Source organism: Plectropomus leopardus, chromosome 20 (assembly GCF_008729295.1).
Source record: "Plectropomus leopardus isolate mb chromosome 20, YSFRI_Pleo_2.0, whole genome shotgun sequence".
Lineage (NCBI taxonomy): Eukaryota > Metazoa > Chordata > Actinopteri > Perciformes > Serranidae > Plectropomus > Plectropomus leopardus.
In genome coordinates this window covers 5,945,363-5,963,392 of record NC_056482.1, presented here as the reverse complement: position 1 = coordinate 5,963,392, position 18,030 = coordinate 5,945,363, and the positions used below count along the sequence as shown (strand labels likewise).

The 18,030-nt window shown below is 38.2% G+C and overlaps 2 protein-coding genes across 2 annotated transcripts; one reads left to right on the top strand and one right to left on the bottom strand.

Annotated features, from left to right (window-relative positions):
* Positions 1-384: 384 nt before the first annotated feature.
* nsa2 (NSA2 ribosome biogenesis homolog (S. cerevisiae)) lies at positions 385-3,550 on the bottom strand. Its single transcript, XM_042509224.1, has 6 exons — positions 3,391-3,550; positions 2,254-2,441; positions 2,008-2,158; positions 1,668-1,847; positions 1,387-1,579; positions 385-663 (listed from the first exon to the last, which is right to left on the bottom strand). Exons 1-6 carry the CDS (start codon positions 3,391-3,393, stop codon positions 596-598), a joined length of 783 nt encoding a protein of 260 aa, XP_042365158.1. The 5' UTR covers positions 3,394-3,550; the 3' UTR covers positions 385-595.
* A 390-nt stretch (positions 3,551-3,940) lies between these two features.
* On the top strand, positions 3,941-17,325 carry gfm2 (GTP dependent ribosome recycling factor mitochondrial 2). Its single transcript, XM_042509222.1, has 20 exons — positions 3,941-4,206; positions 4,300-4,384; positions 6,850-6,895; positions 6,990-7,087; positions 7,179-7,304; positions 7,419-7,507; positions 7,612-7,700; positions 7,794-7,854; positions 10,305-10,493; positions 11,194-11,274; positions 11,368-11,516; positions 13,070-13,210; positions 13,290-13,389; positions 13,470-13,659; positions 15,420-15,496; positions 15,585-15,723; positions 16,286-16,468; positions 16,562-16,677; positions 16,763-16,945; positions 17,054-17,325. Exons 1-20 carry the CDS (start codon positions 4,198-4,200, stop codon positions 17,180-17,182), a joined length of 2,280 nt encoding a protein of 759 aa, XP_042365156.1. The 5' UTR covers positions 3,941-4,197; the 3' UTR covers positions 17,183-17,325.
* Positions 17,326-18,030: the final 705 nt, after the last annotated feature.

Genomic DNA, 18,030 nt, shown 5'->3' with positions numbered 1-18,030 from the left:
TTTGCTCAACTTATCACACTTGTATTAATAATTGCCACTTAGTCATTATATCTACATTACTAATAATTATTGATAGAAAATGGAAATATGTTAATATATTTTCATTTCAAATAAAAACATTTTACAGTATTGTTGCACCAAAGACAGAATTTGGGGAAAAAATGTAATGTCTGATTCTGTCTCCCAATTATAGCATTAATGAAGTGCTTGAGGAGATTTGAAAATATCCATATATATATTGTGTGTCAAGATAAAGCCTTCAAATATTGCAAAAAAATTTTCACCTCATATCGCCTAGCCATGGCTATCACCAGTGCAGAGGCATAAAAACATCTCTAAACAGTGTTTTACAAGTAAGCAAAGGCAGAAATGCAAAAAAAATGATCTGATGTCATATCAAGTTTATTTATATCACATTTAACAAAGTAATCACCACATTTTCTTCCTGTTACAAAAACTGTTGAGTTGCCAAGTGCAGCATCAGTGATCTTCCAGACGGTCTTGTGATTTGAAGCCCATTGATGTGTTGCATCCTCTTGCTCTTTGTTGTATTATTTAGAGTTATCAGGCACAGTCTGTTTAAAGGTCAAGAGTCTTATACCAGCAGCACTGCGTTAATGCAGCCGTCGTTCTCTGGGTTATTTGTCACCTGGGCATATTTACCTGGAAAGTAAAAGAAGAAAAAAGTTACATAATTACATAACACACAGATTTATTGCTTGCACAGATTTTTCTGAATTATTTCCAGAAATAGGTGATCGACACATTACTGTAGTGCATTTAAATTAGGGCTAGGCATCACCTGAAATAACCCATGCCAGTACCAAGTAGTAACGAAACGTCTCCAGCCAAATGATAAATGCATTCAGTCCTTTTTGCGCCGGCTGGGATTCTGCACTGTCCTGACTCCCCTGCGGATCAGCAAACTTTCTGTTGCACAAATCTCCGGAGCCACTCCCTTCTTATCACTACAACCTCTGCCTGGTTAACACGACAGAAACAGCTAACATCCAACATCGCGCCATTAAACAGTCCCAACAAGTTCACTCCGACACGAAACAGCTCAACTCTTTTGTTAAACTCATTAATTACCAGTAATGTAACATTAGCCAAGTGACGCTTACAGTTAGCCCTGTCACTGTGTGTGTGGCTGACACTCACAACTGTCCCCAGCGTGGAGCTTACACTCCTGCAGCAGCTGCCAATGTTACAACCAGTACAGTCTGTGGTGTGGTGAAGTCTTGCACTGTGTATTTGTTGGAGTTACCAGTGCTCTATTAGTAAAGGTGTCACTTTAAGGCATTAGAATTTTTTCAAGAGACACCCAGCCCAAATGTAAATACAGTGACTGATGGATTTATGGATTCACACAGATAAAGCACTCACCCCAGATAACCTTTCCTCCTTGTGTAACCAATCCCAGCTCGCTGACATTGACCTCGACGACCGTTCCTTTTGTGATGACTCCCAGAGATGTGTAGAGCGGCGAGGAGGGGTTCTTCTTCACGCCGAGGATGGGCAGGCAGAAAGTGGCCTTCAGCTCTGGATGTGTGACGTGAGCCTTCTTAAAACGCAAACCCTGAGGTAGAACACAGAGAGAACAGTCATTTAGGAGCCGGACACTCAATGAAAAACAGAAATGAAATATTTTAATTCTGCAATCTTACCATAGGTCTGATGAAACGCTCATATTTGGGAGGTTTGCGGGTGAAGCCGTCGCCGACGAAGCAAACTTTGGTGACCATTCTCTTCCAGGCTTTCTTTTGCCTCTTTCCAGTTCTGATGACTTTGAGCACTTCTGTCTCTCCCTGGGCACGCACCTTTGGCAGCGGCACCTCCCATTTCCCCTACAGAAAACATTAGACATTTGTTATTGGAAACCAGTTCCGTTTTTTTTCTCCACAGATCTATATCATAATAATAACATTTACAAATTATGTTTTGTATAAGGGCAGGGAATCATGACTGACATGAGCGACTGATGAGTAGATTTCTTTTGATACTTACAGCCTTCTCTTTTCTCTTCTGTTTGATCATGTTGGAGAGGACCTTAGCACGGGACTGTCCCTCTCTGTCCAACAGGTAGGCCGGCACTGCTCCCTCTGGGGTCTTATCATCGTTCTTCTGCTTGGTCTTCCTCTGTTCATGCATTTTGATGCTGCAAAGAAAAAAAATCAGGATTGTTTGGCTGTTTCTTGAGCATAGATTATTTTTTCTTTAAAGACTAGCACAGTTTTCTCTGTCTGTACTCACGTCTTCTTCATCTGGATCTTCTCCGCATGTCTCTGTTTGTGGTATAGTTTGGCCTTCAACCCAATCAGTTTCCTGGCTTTGTGGGACCGCTCATGGGCCTCACGGCTCTCCTTCTTCCTTTTCTTTTCATGGTGGTCCAGGCGGTAGCCATGCCGCTTGCGGTGTAACTCAATGTGCTCGTTCTGGGGCTACAGATGAAAACAACAAGCGAGCAAATCAAATCAGCTTGATTATGAAGGATAGTAAATGTTCATGTTTTGGTTTGGAGAAGAAATCAAGTTTGTAGTTTCAAGTAAAAAACTACAGCACGAGACAATGTAAAAGAAAACATAAAGCTATATGACTTAATAGCCTACTTAATGTTGGAGTTTTGAGAAACTGACATCAAATGAGTCACCTTCTATGCAAGTTTATATTTAACTTCTGTCATTAAACTGATCTAATGTAACAAATGGGATTTCCATAGTGGCCCTCACGTGCTGCATTGATATTTTAAGGCTTTTATTATTTAAACTGGTACATCATGTTACCTAAAATATGTAGAGAAAAAAAGTTGTTATTCTCAGTTTGACAGTTTTTCTTCAACTTACAGGTAATTCATCTTTTCAGTTTCAATTTTTACACTCTCTGGTTCCAACTAATCAAGAATGATCATTTCATGATATCTTTTGTTTTATATCATTAAAAAAAGAAGACAATTAGGTAAGGGAGTCATGTTTACACAATCGAGCAATTTGATATCGTCACTTTGGGCTCTGAGAAATCATACATCAATCAATAATGAAAACAATTGTTATTTTAAGCCATATATCTGTCAATTGGTCGTTTATTTGTATGGAGACACAAACGTCAACACCACATAACGTTACAAAAACAATTCAGTTCAGTCACTTTAGACTTCACCATGTTTATTTACATTACATAATTATCTCACTGAGATGAATAAAGTTACAGAAAAGTTACACTTTAAAGCATTGCGTGTAAATAGTTTTTACACTAAATCTATAAACACCAGCGGAGCGGAGCAGCACGTCACCCTGCCACATGTGAGGGGGAGCTAATGCTAGCACCACATGCTAACGTGTTAAAATGCCTCGTAAAAGTACATATTGCGCTTAAAAACGGTTGTCTTCTTACCATTTTGTGTTGCTGGAGTTAAGCGTTAAGGTGAATGCGTCGCAGTTGGTAACAGTTGGTAAAGACGCACAATATTTGGTGTTTTTCGCTTGAGGCTGGGGTCGTTTCGATGTTGTTTTCCCCGGAGCCGATACTTAGAGGAAGTACGTCATCCTGACGCAACGTTTTGTCCGTTGGTGTAACGTGAACGGCTTCGTCTCTCGTTAAACGTTAAGCTGCTTAACGAAAGCTTACAGTGACACTGAGCCGCGTTAGAGACAAACTACATCATTTTAATAAAAAGTAGTCTATATAATAAATAAATGCACAATTTCATAACTGTATCGTACGTTCGAGACTCCCAAACTCCTTATTCGACGCAAAAAGAGACAATTTTTTAATATAATTTCATCGTTTAATTTAATTTTATTTACGTTTAGAAAAAACTAAACGTAGATTAGTTATATAAATCTACCTTGTACCTTGTATGTTTAATATCGGCGGAACCAGTTTTGAAAATTTGCCCGGAAATGTAAACCACACGCTTGTTTCCGGGGATGTATTATGGCGCTGTACCGTATGAAAGCGTGACATTTAACAGCTTAACATTAGGTTGTTTTGTAGGACATTTTAATGCTTTAGTCAAACACAAATTAGGCGTTTATTTGCCTGATGAAGCCATAAACGTCACTGCTTTTACCGTCACGGTGTCTGCTCCGTGCTGGTGAGACATGGCAGTCATCAGAAGCTCAGCCTGGGTCTGAGGGAAATGTTTGGAAGACAAATAGACAGTAAATACGCGCTTTGGGGCAGTTAAAATTAAGCAAAATGATTTCGGTAAGACATACTTTGCCAAACTAAGCGCTGTCAGTGATGAATGGTTTGAATTCTCTCATGCTGGCTTTATAACAGGCTCGTTGTCCTTCGCAGGGAAGGTTTTTATTCATTGCTGGACTCCGGTGCTGCAGGTGTAGACTGAGCTGGCATGGCAAAAGACATTACAGCTTTCTTCCAGGTGAGCTGTCTTTTTTTCAATTGAAATTATCATTATTTTAGGTATTTTCAGTGGTGGGAGAAGTAGTGTTCACTAAAGTAAAAGTAGCAGTACCACACTGTTGTGTCGGAGATCGTATTCCCGTCGATATGTGTTTCCCCAAATTTAAACCAAACCCAAAACCTCAATGTTTTTATGGTTCGACACTTACGGTTTTATTGCAAAACCAAGTGCGTAGTGGTATTAGTCAGTTATTCTCCTGTGTTTTAGTAGTGTAGTGTGTTTTATAGTCGTGTCCTTTAACAACAATTTGATTTACCATCTGAACAATTTTTGATTTTCTTCAAATTTGTCATTTTATCCAAACAAAGGTGGAAAGCCTTCCTACAGACACCCCCCTTACTAGTGACAGATTTATTTCTGCTTTCATTCTTTCATACTCACTATTTTATTCCATAGATCTCTCAGATATACATAATGTTGTCCAGAAATGGGAGTGTGATCTTAATAATGAATGTATTGAAGATGCCTGGCAAGAGGCCATATCCTCTGCCAAAAGCACTTTTATCTGTAACCGCATGAGAGAAACTCAATATAAATTAGTTCACAGATCCCACATAACACCTTTTATTCGTAATAAAACGAAAAAGCAGATCTCACCTTGTTGTATTAAATGTAATTGAAATGTTGGTACATATTTTCACAATTTTTGGGAATGCCCTTTGATCCCAAAATTCTGGAGCAACATTGCCCAGAAATTGAGCAAACAATTTTTTACTGAAAATAACCAAAGACCCAGGAGTCTTCATACTGATCTTACCATCTTAAACACGATCTCTGAGCAAAGCTGGTTTTACACTGTGTGACAAACTCTCATTCCTCACCAGGAGATGCATCATAAAGCAGCGGATTAAAAACAAACCTCCCTCAGTCACACAGTGACACCCCGAAATATGCAATGTCTTGCCTTTAGAAACAGCACGAGTTAAGGGCGATGATGATCTGTTGAACTTGGTCACCTGTCTTAACATATCTGCCTTTTAAGATATAGATGGTGTTTTTTGTTGTTGTTTTTTTGTTTTGTTATGGGTTTTATTTGTCTTTTTTTCCTTTTTTGTTTTTTAATTCTCTCCTTTATTTCTTCTTCTTTAATTCTTGTCAAATTATCATTATTATTCTTACTATTATTATTGTTGTTGTTATTTTGTTAATGTTATTGTTATTTATTTTATCTATCTATTTGTAGGCATGTCTTAATCTGATATGTACTTGAGTATGTGGAGAACACTGTGCTGTAAATTTAAAGAAATCAATAAAAGCTATTTTAAAAATTTAAAAAAGTGGTATTTGTCAACCATCTGCTCGGCAAGCCTCTTTTTAAGCGCAGCATTCTCTCTTTGCAGCATTTTATTCTGTAAAAAAGAGAAAAGAACAATAAAAATGAGGCAGCTGTTAAAAAATGCCAGCTGAACATTACAAACATTTGAAGTTCACAGGAGCTGGCATCAATTCTCTTTCAAAGTAGTTATGAAGGTAACACAGGTAAAAGGGACTGAGTGGGCTATAATCTGCCAAATAGGATCCCTGATAATAAAATCAAGTCATTCTGAGGCAGGAACAGTTTTTCAGTGACAAAATGGGAGCTGCAGTTACTTTTTGGCAGGTTTAAAAAGTGCATTTAATGTGTTGTATTGTTGTATTAGTAATTTACGCATGCGTTTACCAGTACGTTTTAGGAATGCATGTATGTTTAAAAAAAACCCCAAACAAACCCAAAAAACATCTATGCCACCTCCTGGGCTCTTTTTCTTTTTTTTTTCGTCTAAAAACATAGTGACATCTTGACAAAATCTGCCATTTAAAAGGTGAGAGTTCTGGAAAATTATTGAATATGTGATATTTATGATTAGGACTCATGTTGATTAAAAAGTAACTCAAAGTAGAAAACGATATTAATGTATAACATTTTCAAAGCTTGATTTTGTGCGCATAGCGATACGAGTGTGTGCAATATTAAAGCGGGCCTTAAGGGTTAATATTGCTGCTGCATTCATTTCTATGTTGCATTTTGCAGCTGTAGATGTTTAAAGTTGTGCTCATCTCAACTGATTTACATACCGTTTTGTAGTTCAGTCCACAGCAAAGCATCATATTCTACAAGATCGTCATGTACAACCCTAACCTAATTGTTTAAGTTTTGAAAGTGAAATTCTTTCCCATTCTTGCTTGACATATGACTTCAGTTTCTGGAGTCTCTGTTGTGGTATTTGGCGCTTCATAATGTGCCGCACATTTCCAATGGCAAAGACCGGTCTGGACTACAGGCAGGCCAGATAGTACCAGCACTGCCCATAGACTGTTCATCAAATACAGTCTATGGCACTGCCTATATATATATATATATATGACATAAATGAATGTCAGTGTATATAGTTAAAAGAAAAAATCTCTAAATAAATAATCATCCTTTGTGTTGGCTCCCATAGATGAAGTCAAATCCCTGCGCGCTTTGGCCAGCCCTGATATATCCAAGTAAGTTAATTTCATTCATCAGTCAGTTCTTTAAATGCTCTTTAAACCCAGCTGTGTCCTCAGCTCAGTGTCAACTCTTGTACTGTTTCTGCAGGATCCGAAATATTGGCATTATGGCCCACATCGACGCCGGAAAGACGACAACCACAGAAAGGATGCTTTACTACTCGGGCTATACAAGAGCACTGGGAGGTGAGCAGGACGGACACAGCAGATTCTTTATTACCAGTAGATTGTGTCTGTTTGTGTCTGTCTCATGTTCTGTTTGTTACTGTACTTGCAGACGTGGATGATGGGGACACAGTGACAGATTTTATGGCTCAGGAGCGGGAGCGTGGCATCACTATACAGTCAGCAGCTGTCACATTTGATTGGAAAAGTCATCGAATAAACCTCATAGACACCCCAGGTAGAAACGGCATCCTTGTGAAAATAAAACACTCCGATGGATATGACAAGGAGCTGCCACTTAAATATGACTCTCTGTGTGTATGTGTGTGTGTGTGTGTGTGTGTGAATACAGGACATGTTGACTTCACTCTGGAGGTAGAGCGGGCACTTCGTGTTCTTGACGGAGCCGTTGCAGTGTTTGATGCTTCTGCTGGTGTTGAGGTTAACTTTTTAAATGATTTCTTTTGTCCATTTAAAAATGTTATGCTCTATATTTGGGTGCACTCTGAACACAGTCGCCTCTGTTGTCTTGAAAACTTCATCAGGCTCAGACTCTGACCGTGTGGAGACAGGCAGAGAAGCACCATGTTCCCTGTGTTTGCTTCCTCAATAAGATGGATAAACCTGCAGCAAAGTGAGTCACTAATCAGAACCAGTCTGATCATACACAGTATTTTTTTTAAATTTTTTAAAATCTAACTAGAAAATTTCTTTTTTTTTCTCTCAGCTTAAATCTTTCCATTGAGAGCATAAGACAGAAGTTGAAAGCTAATCCGGTCCTCCTGCAGGTAGGCCTTTAGAAAAACACAGCGAGTATTACATGTCTTTCAAGGAATACTTCACCCGCTTTATGACCATTTGTTCATCAGTAACTTGCTATGTGTTACCTTGATCTCATAAAGAAAACCTTTTTTCTTGTAAGCCTCCACGCTGAAAGAAGAATCAAAAAAACAAAAAGACACTTTTTTCAGTTGAAATGCAAAATATATGGGTATTTAGTAGCGACTATACTATAAGTGATTCTTGTCTAACTCTTGGCATTTGAGTGCACTAAAATTCTACATATTCAGTCCAGTTAATAAAGATCAGTGGAAACAGTCACACGCAGTTAAAGAGAGGTTATAAGTGTTTTCTCAGAGTTGATGGGAACTGAAGTGAACTGACAGACTTGGACGTTAAATCCCAAATGCAGTTTTTCTCTGTCACATTCAGACTCCTCACCTCAATGTTTTAGGAGTGCTCTTTGGTCAGGACCTGAAGATTGACGTCCAGTGTCCTTTTTGGTATTGTTCTGCCTACTTTTTAGTGCCAAAGCAACATTTATACTTTGCTGCATGGATAATTGCAATTTGATGCAAAAAAAAGAAGAAGAAATTTGTGATCAGCTGCAGAACCATTTGGGCGTGTTTTTCATTAGCTCAATATCTTTTGTAAATCGGAGCTTGAGACATAGCAGATAGCATTTGCAAGTGATGCGCAGCTCATGCTGAATCAGCAGCTCATATCCATTCTTTGCGAACTCACCCAGTTATGTAAAAATATGCACAGTGACTGCCCTCTAAAGGCTGAAACCTGCTATTGCAATTAAATTTTGCATTTGGCTGATTTTGATAGTAGCAGGAGCCTGTTCTTGTCACCAACCAAGTCCCCCGTGGCAACCCTCTAACAAACCGACCCCAGACAGACAGCGGTCTGTCACACTCACTGTGTGAAACAAAAGCCTCGTGGACAAACGGCAAATAAGAGCAATGTATTCATCTTGCTAAATCTGTGTTAAAGGTGCACAGACAACTAAAATAAATGCATAATGTAACACAGTCCACTTCAGTAACTCAGGCTGCACCAAAGCTGGAGCATACTCTCTTAAAGGGACAGAAAAATGCCCTCAATACAGCCACGAGGCTAGAAAGATTACAGAGAGGGTCTGTTATTTTTTGGTTTTGTAAAAATGTATTAACACCCAATTAAGGAACAGTGTGGATACATGTGACTGTTTTTCTAAAAAATGCAGAACTATTCAACTGTCAAGCACAGTCTACAGATTTGATTGCGTTTTTGTTTTAGGGGGTGTGAGCAGGGAAGCAGGGAGGTGCTGTGGATTGAGAGGCTGCATGATTGGGTGCCTGGACATGTCTTAGCCCTCAGCCCTGCCCATTTTTGATATCTTTTTCCACTCCAGGGAGGAGGCATTTAAGCCAAAAGTCAGGGGTTTAGTTCCTCCTTAACAACAGATAAACTATGTCAAAACATCTGTTTACAAACTGACACAATTCATGCAGCATAATCCAAGTTTTAGCTTTATGCTCAGTACTTCTCAAACATGCATTTTCATTAAAACATTTCAACACAAAACATTCCACCTACAAGAAGCACAATATTGTTTTGCTGTTGTGGTCCCCAATGACTTCATTTCATGGAAAATGTTCATTCTTGTTGTTCGTTCTTTGTTCATTGTTAAGGCATGCAAGAAAAAGAAAGTCTTCTTCACGAATTTAACATAACACATGGCAAGTAACTGATATACAGATTTTCATTTTGGGGCGGAAATATCTTTTAAAGATATGACTTTGTTATGATTGAAGTAAGTACTGAAGTAGCGCACAGTAAGAACCAAAACTAAAATTATAATAGTGCAAAATGGCCCATTTCAGAATAATTTACTATACTGTTTTACATCTTTATTCAATTGTGTAAAGCGTCCTTGGGTTTCTTGAAAGGCGCTATGTAAATCTAAGTTAGTGTTATTATTAATATTATAATTACATGTTATTAGATATAGTTATTGGTTCTTTCATGTGTACATCACTTTAATGTTTTAATTGGTAAAGGTGGCGCTCATTTTTATGATTTTTTGTACTGCTGTGTAGCTTAACCTATCATAATATATCATAATCTATAAGTTGATTTATATTTTGTATTAATGATTTGAATCTGCAAAGTAACAAAATGATCAGAGAAATGTAGTGGAGTAAAAAGTTCCTCACATTTACTTGAGTAAATGTACTTTTCTATATTGCACCACTGATTCGTGGATAGTGGTTTAGCACATAACCACATAAGTTGCAGCAAACAGGTTTATTAATAATAAGAAAAATGTCCTTTTTGTCTGTATGTTTGTCAGTAACTTTGTTGTAAATAAAATAGTCTGTAATGATTAAATCAAAAAACAAACTATATAAAGTAAGCAGTGTCACTGTGTAATGTGTGTTGTCTGATGGAGAGTCGTTCTGTTTCACAGATTCCTGTCGGTGGCGGCAAAAACTTCATGGGTGTGGTCGACTTGTTAACCAACCAGAAGCTGATATGGAACTTAAAATCCACGAGAGATGATGACGGACGAATTTTTGAGAGCAAACCTCTTGACCAGTCGGATGAGCCAGAACTCCTGCAGCAGGTCAGCGAGGCCAGAACGGCTTTAATCGAGCAGGTAAATGTCATACCTTTTAAAGCCCTTCTGACCATTGTAAATGTCGAAATGTTCCATGTCAGCTGCAGAAATCAGAAGTGCGTAAGTGCAAGCCTTTTGATGTAGACCATTCTAGTGCGTTTTTGGAAATGTCAGAAAATAACTGCATTTTACGAAATTTTATGTAAGGAGCTAAAGCAAATACAAGGATGTGAGGTCTGTAATAGTTATTTGGTGCTTTATCTATGTAAATTCTCTAAATAAATGTCATTTCCAGTGATAAATACTGCTATTGGCAAGCAAGACAGCTATTACAAGGAACTGGGGTAGGGAAACACTACCAAGGAAGGACCAATGGCTAACAGGCGAGAAAGAAATCTCTTTAATGGAAAAAATGACACACATACTGAGTCTACAAGAAACGGAACTAAAAAAAAAAAAAAAAACTGGGGGAAAATGGGACTCTGTCCAGGACTCAAAAAGTTGATGCTGGATTGTAATAATAACCAATAGATAAACTGGTCTTTAAGGATGTAAAAATGTATATATGTAACCAAGCCGTTTTTTATTGTGTTAGCTTTTGTCTTTTGGTTTGTTATTCTGTCGCAACTGACATGTCAAGGTCACTAATATATGTGTAAATAAAGATTTAAGTGAGAATAAAAAGAAAAAGGAAATGTTTCATGTCTTCTCCAGTTTATCTTTCTGTTCTCAATCCCAGGTGGCTGATCTGGATGATGAGTTTGCTGAACTGTTGCTGACTGACTTTAGCGATAATTTCGATGCCGTGCCCTCCAGCAAAGTAAGTGATTTATCGCATGGCGCCACATCATGGGCCTATAAGGAAGCACAGTTACCCGTGAATACAGAGTAAACAGTGTTAATGTGTTTCCAGCTGCAGGAGGCTGTGCGGCGGGTTACTCTGGCCCGGAAAGGCGTCCCGGTGCTCTGTGGGAGTTCTTTAAGAAACAAAGGTGTGCAGCCTCTTTTAGATGCCATCACCGCCTACCTGCCTGCTCCCAATGAGCGACACCATGACCTGGTGTAAGTGAATTCTTTCGTTCACTATGAAACTAAGTTAAAGGGGACCTGCCACGCTTTTTGGATTTTTCCCTTTTATTTTTTTTGTTTTGTATAGCATGTTTGTGCTTTTAAAAGGTCTCCTAAGTAATAAAGCCCAAAGTCAAAAGCAAAGGGAGCTCTCTGTCCCTCAGAGGACACTGCTGCCTAAAACCGCTCGTTTGAGTTTCAGTGTTTACCTCCATAGCTTGGTGATTTTTCAAATATAACAGAATGTCCATAGAGAGGGCCAGCTGACCAATCAGAGCAGACTGGAGTTCTCGGGAGGCGGGACATAAGCTCAGACAGACTCTTTCAGACAGGCGCTGCAGCAGAGGACAGTATAAGACACATAATGTGTTTTTTGAACATTAAAGCATGTAAACGTATTCTAGTAGACTCTCAAAACATAAATATCATCCCAAAAATGAGCATAATAGGGCCTCTTTAAAGGACAATTCCAGCATTTTTTTTGTCTAGGGTTCTGCATTCAATGCAAGGTTTTTCAATGCTTTTTACATCTATTTTTTCCTTTTTAGTTTTTGTACTTTTTTGTTTTTACAAAATAAGAAGTGAAAACAACCACAGAAGTTAGGCATTCCTAGTTCAGAGGAGGGTTATAGTTGTAAAGGGACAGAAAACCCCAAATCAAAAATACATAATTTTCCTCTTACATGTAGTGCTGTTGTCAGTCCAGATTGTTTTGGTGTCGGTTGCTGAGTGTTGAAGATATCGGCCGTAGAGATGTCTGACCTTTCTCCAATATAAGGGAGCTAGATAGCACTGAGCTTGTGGTGCTCAAAGCACCAAAAAATAAATTAGAAAAACTCAACAGCAATGTCTCTTTCTAGAAATCATGACCCGGTTACTCAAGATAATCCACAGACCTTATTGTGAGCAGTTTAATTTAGGAACTTTTTATTATTTCTGCCAAACTACATCTGTCAACAGTATTGATGCGGATATACTCATGGATGAAGGCACACTACTACACAAAGTATTAACATTAATGGCTTCCTCCATGGCTGAGCTGAAACATTAGCTACCTAAGTGGTTCTAGGTGAGCTCGCTGTAGTTGCACACTTCCTTCTGCACGGTGATCAGTTGGAGGATGTAGTTGGATTCGGTTCACTTCCCAGGAAACAGTTTCTGTTGTTGTGTGTACTAGTGGCAGTATGTTTTCTGTATTTACATCACAGTGAGCTCTCAGGGCCACCGTGTTTATGAGCTGAAGTTAGTTGATCTTTAATAGAACTTTTTGAATGGGATCCCTTGCTTCTCATCTATCCTGACTCAGTTTGAGGTCTGTAGAATAGTTTTCCTCGTCACATGATGAAATGGATCTGAAAATTGTGCAAAGCTGATTGATTCCACTGTGATACACACAAGTAGTAAATGGATGCAGGATGGATATAAATGAGCAAACATATAAATCATACTGGAATTATCCTTTAATGAAAATGCCGTGCTTTTGTGCAAATATGTTTTTCTGATTGTTTACTGCTGTCAGACCATAAGCTTTGCTCATCATCTTGCAGGCGGTGGTATAAGGATGACTTATGCGCTCTGGCCTTCAAGGTTGTCCATGACAAGCAGCGTGGTCCTCTGGTATTTCTCAGGATATACTCTGGTACTCTGAAACCACAGACTGCTGTCCACAACATCAACAGAAACAGCATGTATGTACATTCCATTTAAATGTTGAAGTAAATCATTATTATATCAGAAGTTTTATTTTTTGTATTATGTCGTCTGCAGTGAGAGGATGAGCAGGCTGCTGGTGCCGTTTGCTGATCAGCATGTAGAAATCCCCTCGATGACGGCAGGAAACATTGCTCTGACTGTAGGCCTGAAGCAGGTACAGCATCATACATTATATTAATTACTTGCTGTATTTCCCCTTGAAAAGGTGATTTATGTAATGCACTTTAACTTTAGACAGTCACAGGTGACACCATCGTCTCCTCAAAGGCTTCTGCAGCGGCTGCAGCCCGCCGAGCCCAAAATGATGGCGTAGAAGCGGGAAAGAAGCGTGGGGAACATGCCAGTGTGGTCCTTTCAGGGGTGGAGGTTCCTGACCCTGTCTTCTTCTGTACCATAGAACCACCCACCATGGCCAAGCAGGCAGGTCAGTGACAGTGATAACAATTTTACTACTCTACTGTCTTTGTGGGTAAAATGTCAAAATGTCATAGTCTTAGTATAGTATGTTATAAAAAAAACTTTGGATAATAATAGATAATTATAGGATTAGTCATCGTTTAGCATGTCTTCCAAAATATAATAAAAAAAGTCATAGTATAACATGACGTCCAAAATATGAAAAAGTCATACTAGAGCATTTTGTCCAACATTTCATAAAGAAAGTCAAAGCATTGCATATCGACCAAAACGGCATGAAAAAAATCACATTATAGCATGTCGTCCAAAATATTTTAAAATCGACAGTATAGTATGGCTTCCCAAAGATCATTAAAAAGTCATACTATAGCATGTTGTCCAAAATATTGCAAAAAAACTCTAATATAGTATGTTGTCCTAAATATGATAAAAAAAAGTCATAGTATAAGATGTTGAAAATATGATGTTCAAAATATGATAAAAAGTGATGGTATAGCATGTCGTCCAAAGTATTGTAAAAAACGAATATTGTAGCATGCCCTCCAAAAAATGATGAAAAGGTCATAGTAAAGCATCCCATACAAATTATGATAAAAAAGTGTTATATAGCTTGTAGTCCAAAATATTAACAAGACCTAGTATAGTAGTACGTTGTCTAAAATATGATATTTATGATGAAAAAGTCACAGTGTGGAACAAAATATGAAAAAATCATAGTGAGGCATCTCGTCCAAAATATCATAAAAAAAGAGAGACCACAGCATGTTGTCCAAAATAATATAAAAACTCATCCTATTGGATGTTTTCAAAAATATTTAAATAAATTTAAATAAAAAAAAAAACCAAAACAATAGCATGTTGTCCAAATTATGATATAAAAGTCACAGGGAAGTATGTCATTCAAAATATCATAAAAGTCATATTATTACATGTTGAAAGAAAAACTTTCATACAAAATATGATTTTTAAAAGTCATAGTGTAGCATGCCTTCCAAAAATATCATTTAAAAGTCATACTATACTATAGCTCCTATACTAGCTACTATAGCTAAGATTTCCTAAAGAAGGTCATTCTGTCAGGTACAAATATCTATGAGAATAAACTACTTCATGCATAAATGTAGTTAAATGTGGCCTAGGTCATTCTTTAAGGTGAAATAGGTCATTCTGCCAGGTACCAATAACCTAAGAGTAGACTGCTTCCTGTATACATGTAGTTAGTGTGGATGCTTTCAGCAGCCACACTACTGCAATGCAGATCTTTATTATTATTGCTTTTTTTTAATGTTTTCAGTCAACATCAACTTCTTCATTTGACATTCTGTCAGTTCAACTTGTAGCATCTTCAGTTTAAAGCAGCTTTCATTTTAGACACTTTTCAGCTATTTCTAGCATTTTGTAATATATTTCACCATTTTTAGCCAGGTATTTGAATTTATTTCAGCTTTAAGCATTCACACGCATGTTCTGCATTTTCTAGTACAAGCATGTCATCCAAAATGGCATGAAAAACTCAATAGGATACAATGTCATCCAAAATATATAAAAAATAGTTGTAGTATCACATTTTGTCCAAAAGCTCATTACAAAGTCATAGTATAGCATGTCATCCAAAATGGAATAAAAGTCAAAGTAAAGTATGTCTTCCAAAATATCATTAAAGGGTCATAATATAGCATGTTTTTTTATAGTAAAAAAAACAGTCACAGTATAGCACTTATACTGTGGGAAACACTGTGGACCTAATTCTTTTTTTTTTCTTCGAAGATCTTGAACATGCTCTGAATTGCTTGCAGAGAGAAGATCCCAGCCTTAAAGTCAGACTTGACCCTGACTCTGGCCAGGTAACACCATCATTGGATTCGCAGGAGTTTTTTTTTTTTTTGTCAATGCATGTGCCACAGTTAGTTTACTTATTGTATCCTTCCTCAGACCATTTTATGTGGAATGGGAGAGCTGCACATCGAGATCATCCATGATCGGATCAGAAGAGAGTATGGCATTGAGACTCACCTTGGACCGCTACAGGTGGCCTATAGAGAGTCGATTCTCCACCAGGTCTCTACTACAGGTACAAAAATATTTTATTAAGGAGTAAGTTTGATGTTTTCTCAACCTAAACCCTATTTTTCCTTGTTACCAAATATTAGAAATTGATCCAGTATTCAGTGAGAGCACTGTGCATGGTTTGGTGAAATTAACTGCATATTCACCCAGTTAGATGTGAATATAATGCTGATGCACATAGTACTTAATGTTTATTTAAATAGAGTCTGGTAGGATTGGCAGTAGTGCTTTCAGGGCTGTTTCTGGTGAAATAAAAGGTCTGTCTCTTTCACTTAGATACAAAAGCATGGGCAAAAGGGTCCAGGTTGAAAAATACTGAAGTAACCTTTAAATCGTTGTACTAGGTTATGAGCAGAGGGGGGCATAAGTCTTGTCAACTACATACCGGTATGCAACCCCACACAGACTGATCCCCTGTTAGGTTTTCAACTTTTTCTTTTTGCTCTCAGTATTTACACAGTTTGTATTGCCACTGCTGCAAAGAAAATTCCCTTGGGATAAATACAATTACTGTTCTTGTCCTCATTTTTGTTTGTATGAATTTTCCTCTGTTTCTTACATTGTAGATTTGCTGGACCGTACTGTTGGGGAGAGACGACATGTTGTGGAAGTTGAGCTGGCTGTTGCACCTCTGGACATATCCTTGGGTGCCTCATGTGAATTAGCTTTCACAGAGGAGTTGAGGGGGCAGCTATCACCAGAAATAAAAGAGGCAGTGGAGAATGGAGTACACAGCTCATACCTTCAAGGCATAATTGGATGAAACTTTCAAACTTTTCCTGCAAATTTTATGAGCAACTTTGTCCACTAAAATAATTTTTAATGCCTTCTTCCACCTTCAGGTCCATTGCTAGGTTGTCCTTTACAGGGTGTATCTACTCTGATCCAAAGTGTTAGCACGGAGCCAGGAACTTCTCCTACCATGGTGTCAGCCTGTGTGTCCCGCTGCATGCTGAAGGTAAAACATTATGGGTTCCTGTATTTTCACAGTAAACTGCAAGCTTATCAACAGAAAAGTCATAGTTGTGTTTCTTGGGACCCAGGCTCTGAGGCTAGCAGAAGGTCAGGTCCTGGAGCCAGTGATGTCCCTGGAGGTGACCGTCGAGGAGGAACGCCTTAGCTCTGTGCTGGGGGACTTAGCCCAAAGACGAGGAACCGTCCGAGACATTCAGAGTCGTCACGATAACAAGGTGCTGCTCGCAACTGTGCCGCTGGCTGAGATCATGGTAAGGCTACATGCAATTTAAACATTTTGCTTGTAGTTTTTTTTTTTTTTTTGGTTTAACACGTCACCCTGACAGCTGTTAATGATACACACCTGGTTTCTTGTAAAGGGCTATTCCACCATCCTGCGAACGCTAACATCCGGCAATGCCACCTTCTCCTTGGAGCTTGACACCTATGAGCCCATGAACCCCCAGGACCAGAGCACCCTCCTCAAAAGAATGGCTGGACTGTTATGATCTGCTGTTCAACAATAGTGTAGTCCCAAACAAACTTTTCCAGGACTTGCTGTTCATGAGATTAAGTCAGTAAAATACGTTTTATCGTGTGTATACCCACTGCAGGGAAACAGTGCAAAAAGTGCACCATGTTTTTAGCTCAATATGAAATAAATTCATAGCAAAATATGTCACATCCTTGTTTTTTGGTTAATTAATATGAAACACAAGACCAATTTAAAACGTCAACATTTTATTCACAATCAATTACACAAAAACCAATGGCACAACAATGTCATAGTATAGTATGTCGTCAAAAATTACCCTAAAGCATCATAGTCTAGTATGTCGAAAAAACTGACCCCAAAACGTCATAGTTTAAAATGTCACCAAAAATGACCCGAAAAGTTTTAGCATAGTTTGTTTTCAAAAATGACCCCAAAATGTGATAGTATATAGCATGTTGTCATAAAATGGACCAAAATGTCACAAAAACGTCATAATATAGTAAGTCAAGAAATGGGCCAAAAAAATTGTAATGGACTAATAGTATAGTATAGTATGTCTAAAAGTAACAAATTTTGACATGTCCCAAAAATGGCTGAAAGCCACTTGTCATAGCGCCTAGAAACGTGCCACAGCATAGCATGTTGAAAACAGGGCCAAAAAAGCCCAAAAAGTCATAATATAGCATGTAGAAAATAGTCCCACAAATCGCATACTATAGTATGGCAAAAATCTCAAATTTTGACATGTCCCGATAATGGCTGGAAACCATTCATTGGAGCGCTTAGATACATGCCATAGCATAGCATGTTGAAAACAGGCTGGAAACTGCTTATTATAGCTCATATAGACGCGCCATAGCG

Coding starts and splice junctions, on each gene's coding strand:
- nsa2 (XM_042509224.1), bottom strand. Junction 1,580..1,667: donor AGCGTTTCATCAGACCTATG/GTAAGATTGCAG, acceptor GTTCTACCTCAG/GGTTTGCGTTTTAAGAAGGC. Junction 664..1,386: donor AGGAGGAAAGGTTATCTGGG/GTGAGTGCTTTA, acceptor TTTACTTTCCAG/GTAAATATGCCCAGGTGACA.
- gfm2 (XM_042509222.1), top strand. Junction 13,211..13,289: donor AACATCAACAGAAACAGCAT/GTATGTACATTC, acceptor TGTCGTCTGCAG/TGAGAGGATGAGCAGGCTGC. Junction 13,390..13,469: donor TGACTGTAGGCCTGAAGCAG/GTACAGCATCAT, acceptor CTTTAACTTTAG/ACAGTCACAGGTGACACCAT.